Below are 18,610 nucleotides of genomic sequence, written 5' to 3' on the forward strand. Positions count from 1 at the left end.
TCCCACAATAGGACGAAACAGCTGTCCAGTGCTTCCAGGTTTTCTGTGGTGGTCTAGTTTCAATTGACTCATGATTTCAACTATATATAAAGAATAGTTATATTGTTAAACTCCCGATTACATCTATTTACCGGTTACGTTATATAAGAATAATTTCATCGGAAAGAAAATCAGTAAAATGTAATCAGATAAACTTATAATTTGTATGGATGTGTGTGTGTGTATCATTTTAAACTATTCAATTGCATTAATTTAAAGTGATACTAATAAGTTATCAAAGATTTTCTGTTGTCTTGTCCTTAAGTCGAACTTACATTTGGAAATATTTTTTTCTTCTTTTTCCTAAAATCACCTACGATATAGTCAAGTAATGTATTATATAATAATAATAATAATAATAAAATGAAACAGTTGCCCAATATCCTTTTTCTTTTTTTGGTTTTCAATGATGATCTAACTAAAATTAGTTCATAATATGAAACCTTAGGTGATTTAAATGTCTTTTATAATTATAGACTGTTATGAATTTAGAAGATGAAGATTATCAGAACTATGTGATGATATATTAGCGCAATACATTCCGAACAATCTGATCACATGTACCAAAATGGTTGTAGACACAAATAAAATCAAATGATCCAATAAGAGTAGATGTTAAACATTCATTATCCTCATTATAAGGAAATATGGACAGTGGCTAGCAGTGGAATGCAGGACGCGCTTTTCGTCCTATTTGGGACTTTTCCATCTTTGCTTATAATGCTTGTGAATTAAAGCTATATCGAGGCAATACGCACAGTATGCACATATGCTAATAAGAGACTGATCAATTGAAGTCCTAAAAATCAATGGGAAGATTCAAACAAGCAATGCCAAGTGAATTAATTCATCATCGTCTATTACCAAACATAAAATTGAGACAGGCTGTAAGATTGATCTAAATTCGGCTTTTGCGGTGTTGTATACAAGTGTAAAAGGGCGTATACTAAGGTTTATTGAAGCCTTAGACATATGAAAATTCAACTCCCCTTTACGTATTAAAAAAAGTTTGTTCTCACCTTAAACCTACCCTAGTAATATTAGCTTATTATCCAGAGTGATTAGGTTTCAAATTGTCTTCACATTATTATTATTATTTTATATGGTTGAGATCATGAGTCAATTGCAGTTAGACCACCATGGAGAACCTGGAACCACTGGACGGCTGTTTCGTCTTATTGTGGACTCCATGAGATATTTCCTGGAGTTCAAGTGAGATGCCGTAACCAGTGGAGTTCCATTAGGTCTGTTGGAAGACAGTAACTCACTGAAGACATTGATGAACGGTTGCTCAAATTCGTGGATTTGTTGAAGTTAGATATTAACACCGTTGGATGACGACTCAATGGTCTAGTGTTTAAGTGCTCGCGCGCAGGACTGATAGGTTCTGGGTTCGAATCTCGCGGAGCGGGATTGTGGGTTCGCACTGCTGAGGAGTTCCACAATAGGACGAAACGGCCGTCCAGTGCTTCCAGGCTTTCCTTGGTGGTCTTGCTTCAAATGACTGATGACCTCAACTATATAAAATTACTAACAATCTCCACAAAACCCCCTTCTGATATTATTATTATTATTATCCTTGTCTCCTATTACCCCCCATTTCCAGTCTAGTTGACCTTTTATTTTTATATATAAATGTTCTTAACAAGTATATTGTGTGTGATCAGATTGTTTGAATATTGAATATTTAAGCATATTTTAATTGTTACTAAGTGAATTCTAAAACAAAAAAATTTTTTGAAAAACAAACTTGAAAATATATGCAAAGATGGATAGTGGATAGCAGTGGAATCCAAGACGCGCGTTAAGTCCTATTCGGGACTCGTCAGCTGGATATACCTGCATCGCAGAGTTGATGTTCACTCTGGGACTTGAACCCAGTACCCTTCACTTCAAACGCCATTGCGTTATCCACTAAGCTACTGAGTCCTGATAACCACATGTTTATGCAATGGGGTGAAGGACGAAACGCGCATCCATTATTCCACTGCTAACCACTATTCATATTTGCTTATAAATCTTGTGACTTCAGGAAATATCGAGGCAGTCCACACGGTATGCACATATGTCAACAAAAGACAGAGCAGTTGCAGTCCTAAGTAACAATGGGAAGATTCAAGTAAACAACACCATGTAAATTTAATCTTGAAAACATGGAAATTAAAATAGATTCTAGAACTTTATAGTTATTCATGTTCTGTACAATAAATTGACTATAAAATATAACTTTAGCTAATGTTCCATTGTTTCGGAGTTCAAAAGCTAAGGAGTGAAATACCTATATAGTTTCTCATCGAATTCTTATTATAATGATTGAATTACAGTAAAACCCAGTTAAAACAATCAAAGTATGACTTAATTGACAAAATCTTCAGTATTGTGGTTCAATCAAATTAACGTTGATATATCTTTCCTGTAAATATTTTAGTATTGGTTCTGATTGATGAGTTGATAATTATGAAATAACTTGTTTTAACAATGTGCCGAGTGATCAAGTTATTTGAGATTTTTTCATAGAACCATTCTATTTTAACAGAATAGGGATTTGTGGAGATTGTAGTAGTTTTAACAGTTGGATTCATGAGTCGGTCTAAGCTAGACCACCACCGAAAACGTCGAAGCACTGGACGAATAATCCGTCCTAGTATGTGAATCCTCAACAGTGCGCATCCACGGTCCTGCACGCAGAATTCGAACCCAGGACATTTGGTCTTCTACGTGAACACTTGATTTCTGGACCATTGAGCTGATATCGAAAAATGTTAATATCTAACTTCAGTCGATCTATCGTCTTGCGCGCCCCTTCCTCCATTTTCGGAGGTAAGTGACCGTTTCACACTCAACACGGATTGGATCCCACTAGTCACGGCTTCTCACTTGAACTCCATGAAATCCATCTTGAAGCTAGTCAATAATGAGCACATGATTATTATCATAATGGGGATTTGTAGAGATTGTAGTAATTTTAACAATTGAATACATGAGTCGATCGAAGCTCTCTTTTGCTGCATATTTCACTGAATGTATCCAATAATCTAGTTATATTCAGTAAATAATTTTTCATATAACTGTTTTATTTACGTTTAACTAAGTTGGTGTGATACGTTTTAGGAAAAAGATTATATAACTATGCACACATATGTAAAGAATAGTTACTTTCATAAGGCTGTCAAATGAATAAGTTCCAAACAGGTTGATTGTAAATCTGAATTCAGTAGTCTAAAATGTTATGATTTTATGTCCGACTTTTTATTACGTGATTTATCCACTAATCGAAATACGACTTTTCCAAAATTAGCACGTGCCAAAACAATGACGTTCGGCCAAATTGAGCAATCTAGCGTTCTTATTGGTCCCTTGTCCGCCTAACCCTTCCAATTGAGTTCAAAACACAAATTACAGCTTCTGCTATGTGAAGCATTTATTTCAAGCATACTTGGTTTATATACAAGACAAACAGACCGCATCACATTATAAAATAGAAAATAATATTTGTACAAGATCAAGCCAAATGTGGCTGTGAATGTGGGAGACAGTAATCGATAAACTGATTACAATTTTGGAACAGTAATTCGTATGACAATAATCCATAGGTCGAAATGAAGCTCGTAGTAAGATGAATATAGATCTACATAATCTGATCACTCAATAGTTAAACAATAAGAATATATATAGAATAATCGTCCATTAATAGATCCCGTAAGTTACCTGTACTTATGTCTTCACTAGGATATAACATAAAGGTTAACTGTTAACTGTAAAGTCAAAATGTTTTGAGTTTAATCATAGATGAGCACTTCTGAAAGATCCGATTCTAAAATGAACAAGTCATACACTGTATTCTAGAAGTTAATTATCATCTAACTGCAATCCATGATCTGAACTACAAGATAAATAATTAATACAACGAATGTGAATGCTATGTAAGCTAGTTAATCATTGAACACATGTTGATACGTTGAAATATATTACTGGAAATTCTGGTGTTTTCAAGATGCTATTTAAACGTTGATTCATTTCTGCGAAACGAAAATTGTTTCATATAAACACTGATCATTTCGATAAGAAAGCTTGAAGTTCACCTTTCATTGATTTAGATATCGTCAGTGGTTGGTGTATCTAGTAAGGTTTATTGTTAAATTCCAACTACGATATACTATTTTGATCTACCAGATAAGTTTTAACCCATAAATTTCAAAAGGTCAAACTGTATAAAGACATTGATTGGTGATAAAGTGGAAAATACCATTCATATTCTACTGATCAGGTTTACAGTGTAATTGTAGTGAACAAAAAATTAGTAAGGAAAACCAATTTAGTTTTTGATGCGAAATCAAACATTGCCGTTGTGAAATATGAAGATTATACATTAATAACATCATCTGCACACCTTCTTTGAATCATCCCTTACATACGCCATCATTCTTCTAATCCTGTTGTTATTTTGATTGCTCTCTATTCCCTTTCATTTATCTTTGCTTCAAACTTCTGCTGGTGAGCATTTCGTCTTCAGTTCCTGCTATATAATACTTATATGTGTGTACATTCTTATTTAGTTTATTCAGATTGTTCTATCTCAGCCACCGCCTTCATCAATAGACGATATTTTCTGGTGTAACAGTATGTTGAAAGAAAGCTAGGGGCAGCTGGACCAAAATGAAGCATTATTACATGAGGTTAATGATAATTGGACTGAGCTATGGTAATAGGTGAAGGCCATCTGTTTGAAGTGCACGTAATTATCGTGAAGAATGATTAAAGACCTTAAGTGATATTAATCAGAATCGTTCATAATTGAACAGTCTCCTTAGTCCCCAAGTCACCTTATCCTATTTTTTTCTTTTTCTATATCTAATCTTTTCTAGTACTACTTATACTACTCCTATTATTTTAGAATTTGTCTCGATTTAATTTTATCTTGCTGAGTTAATGTAGTATGGCAGGTTAGACCGATTTATATATTTCAGATTATATGGTGCATATGATCCACTGACTAGTATTATTCTTTTTATTTCCTCTTATATCCGTTGCCTGGTTTCAATAATTCTTTAAATGTCTTATGTTGTCCCAGTTTTTCTTGTTTGTATGTAAGGACAAAAATATGATCAATTCTAATAATCTTATCGATTAATCGTTTTTCTGACTCTATAGTTTCAGTATATTAGTGGTCACCTAGAATAGGTGTATTACTTACTTACTCACTTACTTACTTACTTACGCCTGTTACTACCAATGGAGCATAGGCCGCCGACCAGCAAACGCTAACCAGAGAATAGGTGGATACCTATTCTCAATTTAATTATTATTGCTGAAAATTGATAATTGTTTGACTGTGAACATTTAGATTTTAAACAATCAAGACTGCTTTTCTTTACTTTAAGAGTTTATGAATGATAGTGGTACAATATTTCGAGTTGAATGAAGTTAGAAATGTAAACCATTAAGGAGTCCCATTGTAGAAGACAAAAATTGTCCAACATTTTGTTGTTGTCTTACCCAAGTTAGTCTATAATGTATGACTAAATAGTAAAATTAAACAAAATTGTTTTACTAGACGTAGATCTAGCTCCCAAATGCCCGCCCTCAAATGCTCTAGTACGGCCGAGAGCGGGGAGAGTCCGCTCTCCCTCTCCACATGCTCTCATATGGCCATGCGTATATAGCCTCTACCGGGAAAGTCCTACTCACTACCTTCTCGCAACATGGGTGTTGTTTACGAAATTGAGAGAACGAAAAGCGAATGTCCGGCGCTTTAACCCAGTTGGTGGATGTGGAGTGTTCACATAGGGGAGTTGGAAAACCCTCATTCCTAACCAATGATGCACATTGGCTCCAGTATCCTGAGGGAACAAATGGCGTATGAATCAATTAGTGGTCACCGGCTACCATGGGACTGCATCTCCTTACGATGCTCCACTGCCTTGTGGATCAGACCTTTAGGTCAAAGGCTCCGGGTGTGGCCCCCTAAGAAAACCACCTGTTTCAGTTTGAGCACCTGGACAGTATCACAGCCCTCGCACAATTGTGTGGCGCATATATATCTGGTGCCCCCTTTGTACCAATATTTATGTGTTTAAATAAATAAATATAGATCTATCAACTTATACACTGTATAGAGGTTAATACATATATATATGAATAGTGTAACATGAATGAAATACTATTGATAAATCAACATTTGCAAAAATGAACATTGAAAATCGAACATGGTTTTTCAATCTTGTATTCTAACAAAAGGGAACTTAAAATGTTCCGAATTATTATTATTATTATTTTTTATAACGCGATGGCGTTTGAAGCGAAAGGTACTGGGTTCAAGTCCCAGAGTGAACATCAACTCTCAGATGCAGGTACATCCAGCTGATGAGCCCCAAATAGGACGAAACGCGTGTCCTGGATTCCACTGCTATCCACTATCCATCTTTGCTTATAATACTTGTTAATTAAGACTATATCGAGTCAATACGCACAGTATGCACACAGTATGCCAATTAGAGACTGATCAGTTTCAGTCCTAAACATCAATGAGGAGAATTAAAAACAAACAATCCTTAATGAATTATTATTACTGTTTCAGTTTCTCTCATAAAAACTATATCCAATCAAAATGAATAGTTACTCCTTTTATTGAACATTGCATGAAACAAATTTTTTTTCCAATATTATATAATTGATTATATTTTCAACTTTCAAACAATGTTACCCTGGCCCTTTTGGTTTTTCCTCACTTCTTTGTCAGTGTGTATCTTTTTTTTGGACATCTCTCTCTCTTATTCTATACTTTCTCAAGTCTATTTCATTACATATATATTTATGTTTGTATATGAATGTAAATGGTGTATTTATTTCTGTAAGTATAAGAGTATAATGTATATTGATGTGTATATGTACGTACACATTTATCGACATCTATTCATCAATTCATCGATTCGTTACTCTTCTATTTGCTCCCTAGCATATGGTACAGTAATAAAAATAATAATAGTAATAATTAGGATAGCAACAAAAGGTAACTCACCAAATTTCCCTCTCTCATATTGCATTGTAATAAGACCAATATTTTAGGAAATGTACATATACACACATAAATATCTCAATATAAATGAAACATAATTTTTTTTTAAACTTTGACGAGTTGAAATGGCGTGTGTAGACATAACTTTGTATTGGTTCGATGTTGACTACATAGATTCACTGCTTCCATGTGTATATATGTATATACCACAAAACGATTCAAATGACGAGTATACATCTCGAATGTCTACTTCTAAATCTATTGATTATTGTTAGTTCATCTTCTTCAATTTTTTTGAATGAATTCTTATTTTTTTTTATTCTGTTTGACAATTAGTTGTTTGTTTCTTTTTTTCTGACAAGAAAAGTTTAACGTAGAAGAGAGGATTGGATGATAAAAGTAATTTTCATAGTTAAAATCACGATTCAATTGAAGCTAGACCACCATGGAAAACCTGGAATCACTGGACGACCGTTTCGTCCTATTATGGGACTCCTCAGCAGTGTGCATTCACGATCCCGTCTCGCGAGTGAGATCTGAACCCAGGACCTACTAATCTCGGGCCATAGCACTTAACATCTAGAGCATTAAGCCGGCATCCAACGGTGTTAATGTCTAACTTCAACCAATCCACGAAGTTAAGCAACCATTTCACCAATGTCTTCAGTGAGTTGGTATCTCTACAACAGACTTTGTTGAACTCCTCTGGTTACTGCTTTTCACTAGAACTCCAGGAAATACCTCATGGAGTCAGTCACTAGTGAGCATATGATAAGGGGGTTTTCTGTGGCGATACTTTTATCTTCTAAACGTAAACAATCATGAACTCGTTGAAATATTGTTTAATAAAATTGCTTCACACAATTTACTTACTCATATTAGGAAATAAACTAGTTAGATATGTAACGAAATCACAGGCTGACAATCTCTCACACCCTAAACATAAGCTTTATTTCTTAATTCATGCTATTTTTCTACTATTTGAAAATCAAATGAAGAAATATTTTGTATTATACTTATTGTAAAATCTAAATTTGTAACATAATCTTTGTATAAACTCACTTGGTATTGTTTGGTTGAATCTTTCCATTGATGTTAAGGACTAAAATTGATCAGTCTCTTATTGGCATAAAAGCATACTGTGCGTATTGCCTTGATATAGTCTTAATTCACAAGCATTATAAGCAAAGATGGATGACGTTTCGTGACTCATTGTAAGCGACTTCTTCAGAGAATAAACAACAAAATTAACATTAATTCAAGTTTAAATAGTACAACGGAACAACACGGATGATTCATTGCATTTTTTGTGCTATATTTTTACAGTTAAGATGGATAGTGTCTGGCAGTGGAATCCAGTTCGACGCGCGTTTCACCCTATTTGGGACTCGTCAGCTGGATGTACCTGCATCTGAGAGTTGATGTTCACTCTGGGACTCGAACCCACTACCTTTCACTTCAAACGCCATCGCGTTATCCACTCGGCCACTGAGTCCTGATAGCCACTTGCTTGTGCAATTGGGTGAAGTTTAAATTCACTTGGCATTGCTTACTTGAATCTTCTAATTGATGCTTAGGACTGAAATTGATAAGTCTCTTATGGACATATGTGCATCCTATGCGGACTGCTTCGATACTGTCTTAATTGACAAGCATTGTACGCAAATATAGATAGTGGTTAGCAATGGAATATAGGATGTGCAAATCATCCTATTTGGGACTCGTCACACTCATTCACTATCCATCATTGCTTATAATGTTTGTGAATCAAGTCTATATCGAAGCAATACGCACAGTATGCACATATACCAATAAGTGACTGACCAATTACAATCTTTATATAGTAAATATGAACAGATGTTTGTTTGTTTGTTTTTTCGTTTTTACCATATGTTTATTTTTTCAATGATTCTTTATTATAAAAAAAATTTTTCACACATTACTTTTCCCAAAAACTTTTTTATTTTCAGAATGGGGTTTTGTAGAGATTTTAGTAATTTTATACGGTTAAGATCATGAGTCAATTGAAGTTAAGCAATCATGGAAAACCTGGAAGCACCGGACGGCCGTTTCGTCTTATTGTGGGACTCCTCAGCAGTGCGCATCCACCATCCCACCTTACGAGATTCGAACACAGGATCTATCGGTCTCGTGCTAGAGCACTTAACCTATAGACTGGTAGATCCTGCGTTCGAATCTCGTAAGGCGGGATCGTGGATGCGCACTGATGAGGAGTCCCACAATAGGACGAAACGGACGTCCAGTGCTTCCAGGTTTTCCATGATTGCTTGACTTCAATTGACTCATGATCTCAACCATATAACTTATTTATTTATTAAAAAACATTTTTTTCTTAATTATTTATATTTTTTCTTTTCTTTTCTTTTTTATTTCTGTTTTTTTAAATTTTAGATTTATTTTAGCTAGTTCTGTTTTACATGATAAAGATGTTTTAGGTGGAAAAATTAATCAATATGTTGATGTTACAGAATTTACAGCACATCGTTTACGTTTAGAATATACTACTTATAAACAATCATTAAATATAAATAGTAATATATTCAATTCTAATTATAAAAATAGAACAGAATTGAATCATTTAAAATTACCTATACGTTTATTAATGATAAATGATCAGTTGAATAATAATAATAATAATAATAATAATAATAATAATGATCTATTGAAGAAACCATTACGTGTATGGATTATTGGTCAATCTATTGGTCATGTTAAAATATATTTAGCACCAATTCAGAAAAATTTAATGAATACATTTATACCACCAGGTTTAATTAAACAACTTAAAGATTATTCATTATTGCAATCGAATACTACTACTAATAATAATAATGGTAGTAATATATTATTATTAAAAAATGTTGATGATCCATTTAAAGAACCAAGTATAACAGTACAAGTAACAGATGATACAAGTATATGGCCTGTTGGATTATCTGCACAATTAGTAACAGGTTAGTTTATGAAATCATTTTTTTGAAAAAAAACAATTTTCTTAAATCTTAGGATAGGATTAAAAAAACAAACATTGATCACTACCCAGTGATCAATCAGTTGTGATTACATTGCCCCTTAAATGCCCTAGTACGTACGAGAATGGGGAGAGTCTTCTCTCCTTCTCCAACTGCTCTCACATGGCCACGCGTATATAGACTCTGTCAGGGAAGTCCTTCTCACTGCCTTCTCACAGTGGCATTACTGCTGTTTATGAAGTTGAGAGGACGAAAATCCAATGAACGGCGCTTTAACCGACTTGGTGAACACGGAATGTTCACCTAGGGAAGTTGGAAAACCCTGATTCCAAACCAATGATGCACATGGGCTCCAGTATCCTGAGAAAACAAATGGCTTATCAATCAATCGTTGGTGACCGGCTATCATGGGACTGTATCTCCTCTCGATGCTCCACTGCCTTGTGGATCTGAAGGTCAAAGACTTCGGGTGTGATCCTCTAAGAAAACCACCTGTTTCAGTTTGGGCACTTGGGCAGTATTACAGCTTTCACGCAAATCAAATGAGATTTGTATGGCGCATATTTATCTGGTGCCTCCTTGTACCAATATTTATGTGTTTGAATAAATAGATTTGGCGCCCCCATCTCAATCCCACAGGAACTCGGTTGCGGCCTGGATAGCTCAGTGGTAACGTCTCTGACAGTGAAGCTGGGTGACACGGGATTTAATCTGTCAGGGTGCACTAGTTTCCTTATGATTACAGGTACACCTTGCTGATGAGCTCCTAATAGTACGAAACTTGGGTCCAGGGTTTTCTGTTGACTAACTCCAATCACCATATTATCTCAACATAGTGCAGGCAGTGTTGAGCCATCTAGACTAGTGGCCACATTACAACTTGATCGATAGCATTCGATCTGCACTAAGAAGGACTTGATACACATGACACTGATCACCATCAAGAATGATCAATTAATTGTGAGAAACAAGAATATAATTCAGATTCATTGTAATGTTTGTGTTATATTTTCACAGTTAAGATCATGAAATGATTTTAGATAGATCACTACTAGAAAACTTGAGAGTATTGTGTTATATTCCTATGCTCGATTAATTATATCATGTGATACGACATCTTATGAAAGACAACAACTTATACGACCAGATTAATGAAGCATAAACCTGTACGAGTAGCCTACAGTTCCTATTGGTTCACTGAAACTAATAGCTTCTCTTCAAACCCAGTTGGTTTAGTCCGGAACGCTAATAACAGCCTCCGCAATACAAATCATGTATTTCAGATATATTAGGTTTATATGTAAACAAACCAGACAGTATCATACCATGAATAGAAATTAAAATTATGCAAGATCAAGCCAAAAAGTGGCCGTTACTAATAAATTAGGAATATCTCGAGAAATGTAAATCGTATGATAATAGTCAATAGATCGAATAAAATCTTATAATGAAAGAAATATGAGTATACATATAATATAGTGACTTAACAGTCACACAATAGGAATATACGCACAATATTAGTTCATGAATAATTCCTAACGGTTACCATTTATTTATTGTCGCTAGGATATAAAACACTGGATGACCATTTCATTCCAGTATGTGTGTGGATCCTCAGCGGTTTGCATCTGGGAAATTTAACTTGAGGATCAGAAACAGGACCTCTGGTATCATGAGCGGACGTTCAGTTTCTAGATCACCGAGCTGGTATCCAACGGTGCGTATATATATAACCATTTAAGAGGCAGAAAAATCCAACTTAGGGCCTCCCCACGAAGCTACTGGGTAGTAGGGTCAACTTTGCTAGCTAACTTAGGCAGTCGGTGGAGATCGAACTAATCCATCACTCTGCTGCAAACGAGATAAAATGGGTTTCACTCTTGAGGCTCTCTAAAAATATTGGGGGCTGCACTATGCGTGTGCTCATGTACATGAATTGGATTAGTCCCAATTTGTGTGGTTTATGTATGTAGGTATATGTGAGGGGTACGCGCGTGAGTTAACACAAGAAACGTGGGCTGAAAAATTTCTATCCTAAGTCTAATAAAATCAGAGGCCTAATCTTTCAGGTCAAGAACATAATGAAAACATATGGCAGCAAATAATTGAGATAAGTGGTCGTCAAGCTTCCTCGAAATAGTGCTTATGCTCAATTGTATGTCATGAAGTACACAAGCGAAAGCCTTTGTAACAGTGATATGCATGTAATACATTGTATCCAATACGTTCTAAGGCATCAGTGACCATCTACCCTACCAGGTGGATAAATATACCTGTATGTGTGCTATATAATGCATGAATGAAAATTCTTGCGTTGCCGTTGTGGATGCAACGTATATTTGCCCACAAGTAAAGTATACCTACGTGTATGTCAAAGGAACAGGATAGAACATTCGGATTTACCAGTATACATGTAGACCGGACTTTCCCATGATGTGACGCCCGCGTACCGAGACTTTGGGGTAACGATGTCCATCTAAATCACATCCACGTGGTGTGTTTTTGAGTCTTGAGAAACGGAAACCATTTCTATAAAAGCCAATCAGCCTCAAAGGGACAACGTTTGACCAACCTTGACACAGCTGTGATGCTGCATCGTTGAAAAACTATAAATATGGGTTGATTGAAAAAAATATTTCTTGTCAGTCAGTTCTTTTTCATCAATTCAAACAGATAAATAAGTTTTACTTTTAGGTATAAAATAAATGTCAAACTCTGGTGTTTCATTTTAGCGATTCATCTCAACGCTCTATTTAAAGATAGCAATTAACTGGATAATTTTAAAATTTATCAAGTAGATTAAGAATTATGATAATCAGATAATTAATGGACATCGTGTAAGCACTAAATGAGAAATCGAAGTTGAACAATATTGAGAAGATCGAAAAAAGTTTACAAAACATAAGAGTAACTAAGCAAAAGACCATGATAAATTAAGTCGCTGTACAGAAATTTTTCATATACAAATATAAGGTTATCAACATGCATTCCTATAGCTTTATCTATGTATTTAAGAGATGAATTCTTGAAGTATAGGTCGTTGAAATTTATTAACCAAACCAAAAGGCTAAATATGTATCGACGAAGTTGGTTAGTATCAACTGAATAACAAAATCAAATAAAGCTTTTCATTAATTTCATTTATTACTCAATCATTACTTACTTACTTACGCCTGTTACTCTCACTGGAGCATAGGCCGCCCACCAGTATGCTCAAACTCACTCTGTCCGCCGCCTTCCTTTATACTTCTATCCAATTTTTGTTCATTCTTCTCATATCTGTCTCCATTTCATTAAGTAATGTGTTCTTTAGTCCTTTGGCCTTCAGAACTCCATGTGAGGGTTTGTCTTGTGACGCAGTTGGGTGCTTTCCTCAAAGTGTGTCCTATCCACTTCCAGCTCTTCTTCCTGATTTCTTCCTCAACTGGATGGAATCTGGTTTGTTGTCTCCCACAGTAACTTGTTGCTGATAGTGTCTGGAAAACGGATCCGAAGTATTTTGCGTAGACCACTGTTGATAAACACCTTTATCTTCTGGATGATGGATTTCGTAATTTTCCACGTCTCCACCCCATACGGTGGAACTGTCTTCACATTTGTATTGAAAATTCTGATCTTGGTGTTGGTTGATAATTGTTTTGAGTTCCAGATGTTCTTCAGTTGTAATTATGCTGCTCTTGTTTTGCCGATCCTCGCCCTCACATCTACATCAGATCCACCGTGTTCATCAATGATGCTGCCCAGATATGTAAAGGTTTCCACATCCTCCAAAGCTTCACTGTCAAGTATAATTCGATTGATGCATGTTGTATTGTCTTGTTTTTCCCTTTGTTTATATTGCGACCAATTGCTGCTGAGGCTGCAGCTACATTAGTCGTCTTCTCCTGACTTTCTTACTTATCAAAGCCATATTTACACTTATACAAAAAGGATTCTAATTAAAAAGAAAACAAATACCTTTCGAATTATTCTATTTTTCTTACTATAAGTAGAATAAACTAAACATTGAATTGAAGTGGAAAAGCATAAATCTCATTGTATTTAATCCTTTATTGGTAATATATATTCTTTATTGAATTGATAAAATGGATTCTTTGTACAAAATCTACCTGTAAGTTTGTCATCAATTAAAATTCACCCATTCATATATATGTATTGTGAAAACAAAGAGGACGAACACTTTATTAAGCATATGAATGGAATTCTTATGAGCAACACGAAAATTTCTTAACTACTTACGTAAACCGTGTTAGTGTTGTGAGCCGGCATCCAACAGTGTTAATCTCCAAATTCAATCGATCCGGTTCAGTGGTCTGTAGGTTAAGTATTCGCACGAGACCAGAAGTTCTGGTTTCGATTCCTGCGTACCAGATCTTGGATGCACATTGTCGAAAATTGCTATGCTAAAATGAAACGGTCATTCAATGCTTCCTGGTTTTCAGTGGTGATCTACTTTAGATTGACGGCGAGACTGTAATTTATGGACGACCTTTGAACGAATCTAATATAACCTTGAGAAATATTACCCAATCAGTAAACAGTCAGCATAGAGTAAAAATATATTATACAAAACCAAATAATTAAAGTGGATACACTTCTTTAATATGATCCAAAAAATTGTCAATGTTAGAAAAAGGTTCAAAGGTTCCGAAATCGTAACGCATAAGGTAGAGGAACTCATCCATATGGCTCCATAACAGTTGGTTTCTGGAGCCATGATAAGGTCACAAAAACCTTCTCAGCCTCAACCACATAGCTTGTTTGTGTGTACTCCGGTTGTGTAAGTTTATCATTTTTATCATAGATATTTCCCTACAATACTCATAGCACTGCACAGCCATAGCTTCAGTAACATCTGCGATTATTGCAGCAATTAATATAATATGTCATAGTCTCAATCTGGATCGGGCGATAAAGGTTCGTTTTCTAGCAAATGTCTTCCTTCAACATATATTACATCAAAGGACAACGTCATGGTAGTCTGCACAAGATCTACAAGTCATTTATTACTCGTAATTACAAATACAGCAACTTCTCAGTAGTTTCATTTGTTGTAACCGCACAATTGTCAAGTCATCTCCAAAATTCTCTGTGAACCGATCGTACATGAGCATCAGGTACTGAAATTGGCGCCATAACCTTGAAATCCCTCAAACGTTTCTGATTGGTTCGTCCATAAATTATAGTTGACTCATGAATTCATCTAATAAAAATGCCAATATTTATTTCTGTATCTTTCTTTTTTTTAATTTTTCAATAGATTTCTCTGTTTCTATTAGTCGTCCACCTAATATAGATGATATACAACAAAGAACAAGTTCAAGTTCATCTTCAAATAATAACAATATTGATAATCATGATAATTTATACTCAACAACATCTACAGAACATATGCCTATTCTATCTGGTATTTATTCACTTAAAATTGAATTAAAAGGTAGTAAATTAACTCACAGTGGATCAATTAATTCCGAGTTTAATCAACCAACATTAAATACTCATAGAAAAATGTCAATATTATCTAATCATAATAATAATAATAAAACAAATCAATTCAATACAGTTACTATGGGTAATCCTATTGGATTTCTTATTGTATGGATACATTTATCTGATGGTTCATCTATTTTATGGAATCGAATGACTGAGGTATGTAATTCATATAAATAATACAACTAATTATCAGAAGGAGGGTTTTGTGGAGATTTTAGTAATTTTATATAGTTGAAATCGTGATTCAATTGAATCTAGACCACGATGGGAAACTTGGAAGCAATGGAAGGCCGTTTCGTCCTGTTGTGGGAATCCTCAGGAGTGCGCATCCATGATCCCGCCTAGCTCAGTTTCTTGGATTGGTTGAAGTTAGACATTAACACTATTGGATGCCGGCCGGCTCAGTGGTCTATCGGTTAATGCTGGCGCACGAGAATGATAGGTCCTGGGTTCGAATCTCGCAAGTCGGGATCGTGGATGCAAACTGCTGAGGAGTCCCATAATACGATGAAACGGCCGTCCAGTTCTTCCAGGTTTTCCATGGTGGTCTAGATTCAATTGACTCATAATTTCAACTTTATAAAAGTACAACTAATTGTTGTATTAGTATTGTTTTTTTTCTTAAAAGTACTTCACTGAAGCGTAATGCAAAGTAATTAATGTCTGTTATCTTGAAATTTAATATAAAAGTCTTTATTTATTTTTTTAAACATTTAAACACACATAAATATTGGTACGAGGGGCACCAGATATATATGCGCCACACAAATCTCATTTGATTTGTGTGAGGGCTGTGATACTGCCAAGTGCCCAAACCGAAGTAAGCGGTAATCTTAGGGAGCCACACCTGGATCCTTCCACCTAAAGGTCTGATCCACAAGGTAGTGGAGCATCGTGAGGAGATGCTGTCACATGGTAGCCGGTGACCAACGATTGATTCATACGACATTTTTTACCTCAGGATACTGAGACCATATGCACCATTGGTTTGTAATCAGGGTTTTCCAACTCTCCTAGGCGGACTTTTCGTGTCCACCAACTGAGTTAAAGCGTCGGACATTCGCTTTTCGTCCTCTCGATTTCGTAAAAATCAATAATGTCGTGAGAAGGCAGTGAGTAGGACTTCCCTGGTAGAAGCTATATACGCGTGGCCATGTGAGAGCATTTGTCGAGGGAGAGCGGACCCTCCCCACTCTCGTCCGTACCAGAGCATTTCGGGGCAGAACTCTCTATACAATTAGTCAATATGACCATTTACACAGGGAGAAGACAATTCATAACATGATTCTAATAGTTTGATTATTATTATTATTGTTTTAACTTATTCTTATCGAAGGCAACTACCACTTTGAGTGGGATGAGACAATGGGATGCCAAAAAATCTGTTTATTGATTTCAAACTTAATTTAGAAACACTGTCTTGATCCCTTCTTCCTAGCCATGGAAAGTAATGCTTCATATATTCTAAGATAACTATTAAATGTTGGATATTTTTGACAGATAAACCTCTAATATAAAGGATAAGTGATTGGTTTCTATTCCTCAAACATCAAAGCTTTCTATGAAGATTCAAAAAATTACAAAATATTATCTTACCACAAAACGAACGGGTATTTGAATTATGATGCTGGAAATAGATTGACTAATTTGGGTAACCAAACTTTACTGATTAGTATCAATTAGAACAAAATCAATATCCAATGTTCCTTATCGATTCCTTTGAATCATATAAAATCAAAGCATAATTCATAATGACGTCTAGTTCCTTAGAATTTTGTTAACATTGTTACACATAATCCGATCGTTTGTTCAAGAAATATAGCGGACGATTACAATGAAAATGTCAAGTGATACACTTGGTTAGATAAAACAACTTGTTAGCATTTAGTGAAGAATAAATGTTCAGATAAAACAAAAGCCATAACAAACAACAGTACCAGATAAAACAGATCTTCTGAGTTATATGGTTTCTCCAATTCATTTCAACAAAGTCTGTTTCACTAAATCTATAAGAGAACTATAACAACACATTATCATGTTATGATATGCAAAATATACAGCTATTAGTCATTATTCACGTTACCCACTTTAGCAGATAATGAGTAACGTATACAATGAAGTTTTATATTTGGATAAAAAGCTTAGGTCTTTCACATAGACATTTATTAGTTACAATCCTTACGATTAAGATAGCTACTTTCAGTCTTATTGTCATTTAAAGCCATAATAATTAGAATCTCTAAATTAAAACATATTCAAAGAATTCCTACAAATAGAATATAAAAGTTACCTAACTAGTATCTCCTTTGAAGATGTTCAAAAATTTCAAGAAAGAGTAAGTGATTGGTGGAGTTCAGACAATATTAAGAGTAAAAAGGTTTTCATCAGTGGGATTAAATATTAGTTACGTTATCTTTCGAATTGATTAAAGCTGAGCTTGAAGTAAAAGAAGCCAGCTCAGTAGTCTTAACGGTTAAGTATTTACGGCAAAATATAAAGGTTCTTTATAAGCTAAGATGGATAGTAGATAGCAGTGGAATCCAGGACGCGCGTTCAGTCCTATTTAGGACTCGTCAGCTGGATGTACCTGCATCGTAGACTTGATGTTCACTCTCGGAGTCGAATAAAGTACCTATCGCTTCGAACGCTATCGCGTTATCCTATCAAATACTGAGTCCTGATAGCCACTTGCTTGTGCAATTGGGTGAAGTTTAAATTAATTTACTATTGTTTGTCTCTTATTGGCATATGTGCATACTGACGAGTCCCAAATAAGATGAAACACACGTCCTGTATTCCATTGCTAACCACTATCCATCTTTGATTATAATGCTTGTGAATTAAGACTATATCGAGGCAATACGCACAGTATGCACATATGCCAATTAGAGACTGACAAGTTGCAGTCCTAAAAACATCAATGGGAAGATTCAAACAAACAATACTAAATGAATATAAAAGTCCTTTGTTTTTACATGACATTGTCTTGAATGTACACTACCAAGAAGTAACATACTAGAATAAAAAATCTGTCTTGTACTCCTTGATCTTTAGTTATACCCCTTATGAA

The 18,610-nt window shown here is 35.0% G+C and overlaps 1 protein-coding gene across 1 annotated transcript in view; it reads left to right on the forward strand.

Moving 5' to 3' along the window:
- The window catches only part of Smp_177000 (hypothetical protein), a gene marked incomplete at both ends in the record, with an annotated part of 71,028 nt that overhangs the window by 34,402 nt on the left and 18,016 nt on the right, over positions 1-18,610 (forward strand). The window contains 3 exons of the mRNA XM_018799773.1: positions 9,467-9,564; positions 9,955-10,029; positions 15,308-15,696. Coding sequence (XP_018651529.1) covers positions 9,467-9,564; positions 9,955-10,029; positions 15,308-15,696 — 562 coding nt within the window. The remainder of the gene's footprint in view (positions 1-9,466; positions 9,565-9,954; positions 10,030-15,307; positions 15,697-18,610) is intronic.

The sequence above is a fragment of the Schistosoma mansoni genome, chromosome 3 (genome assembly GCF_000237925.1).
Source record: "Schistosoma mansoni strain Puerto Rico chromosome 3, complete genome".
Lineage (NCBI taxonomy): Eukaryota > Metazoa > Platyhelminthes > Trematoda > Strigeidida > Schistosomatidae > Schistosoma > Schistosoma mansoni.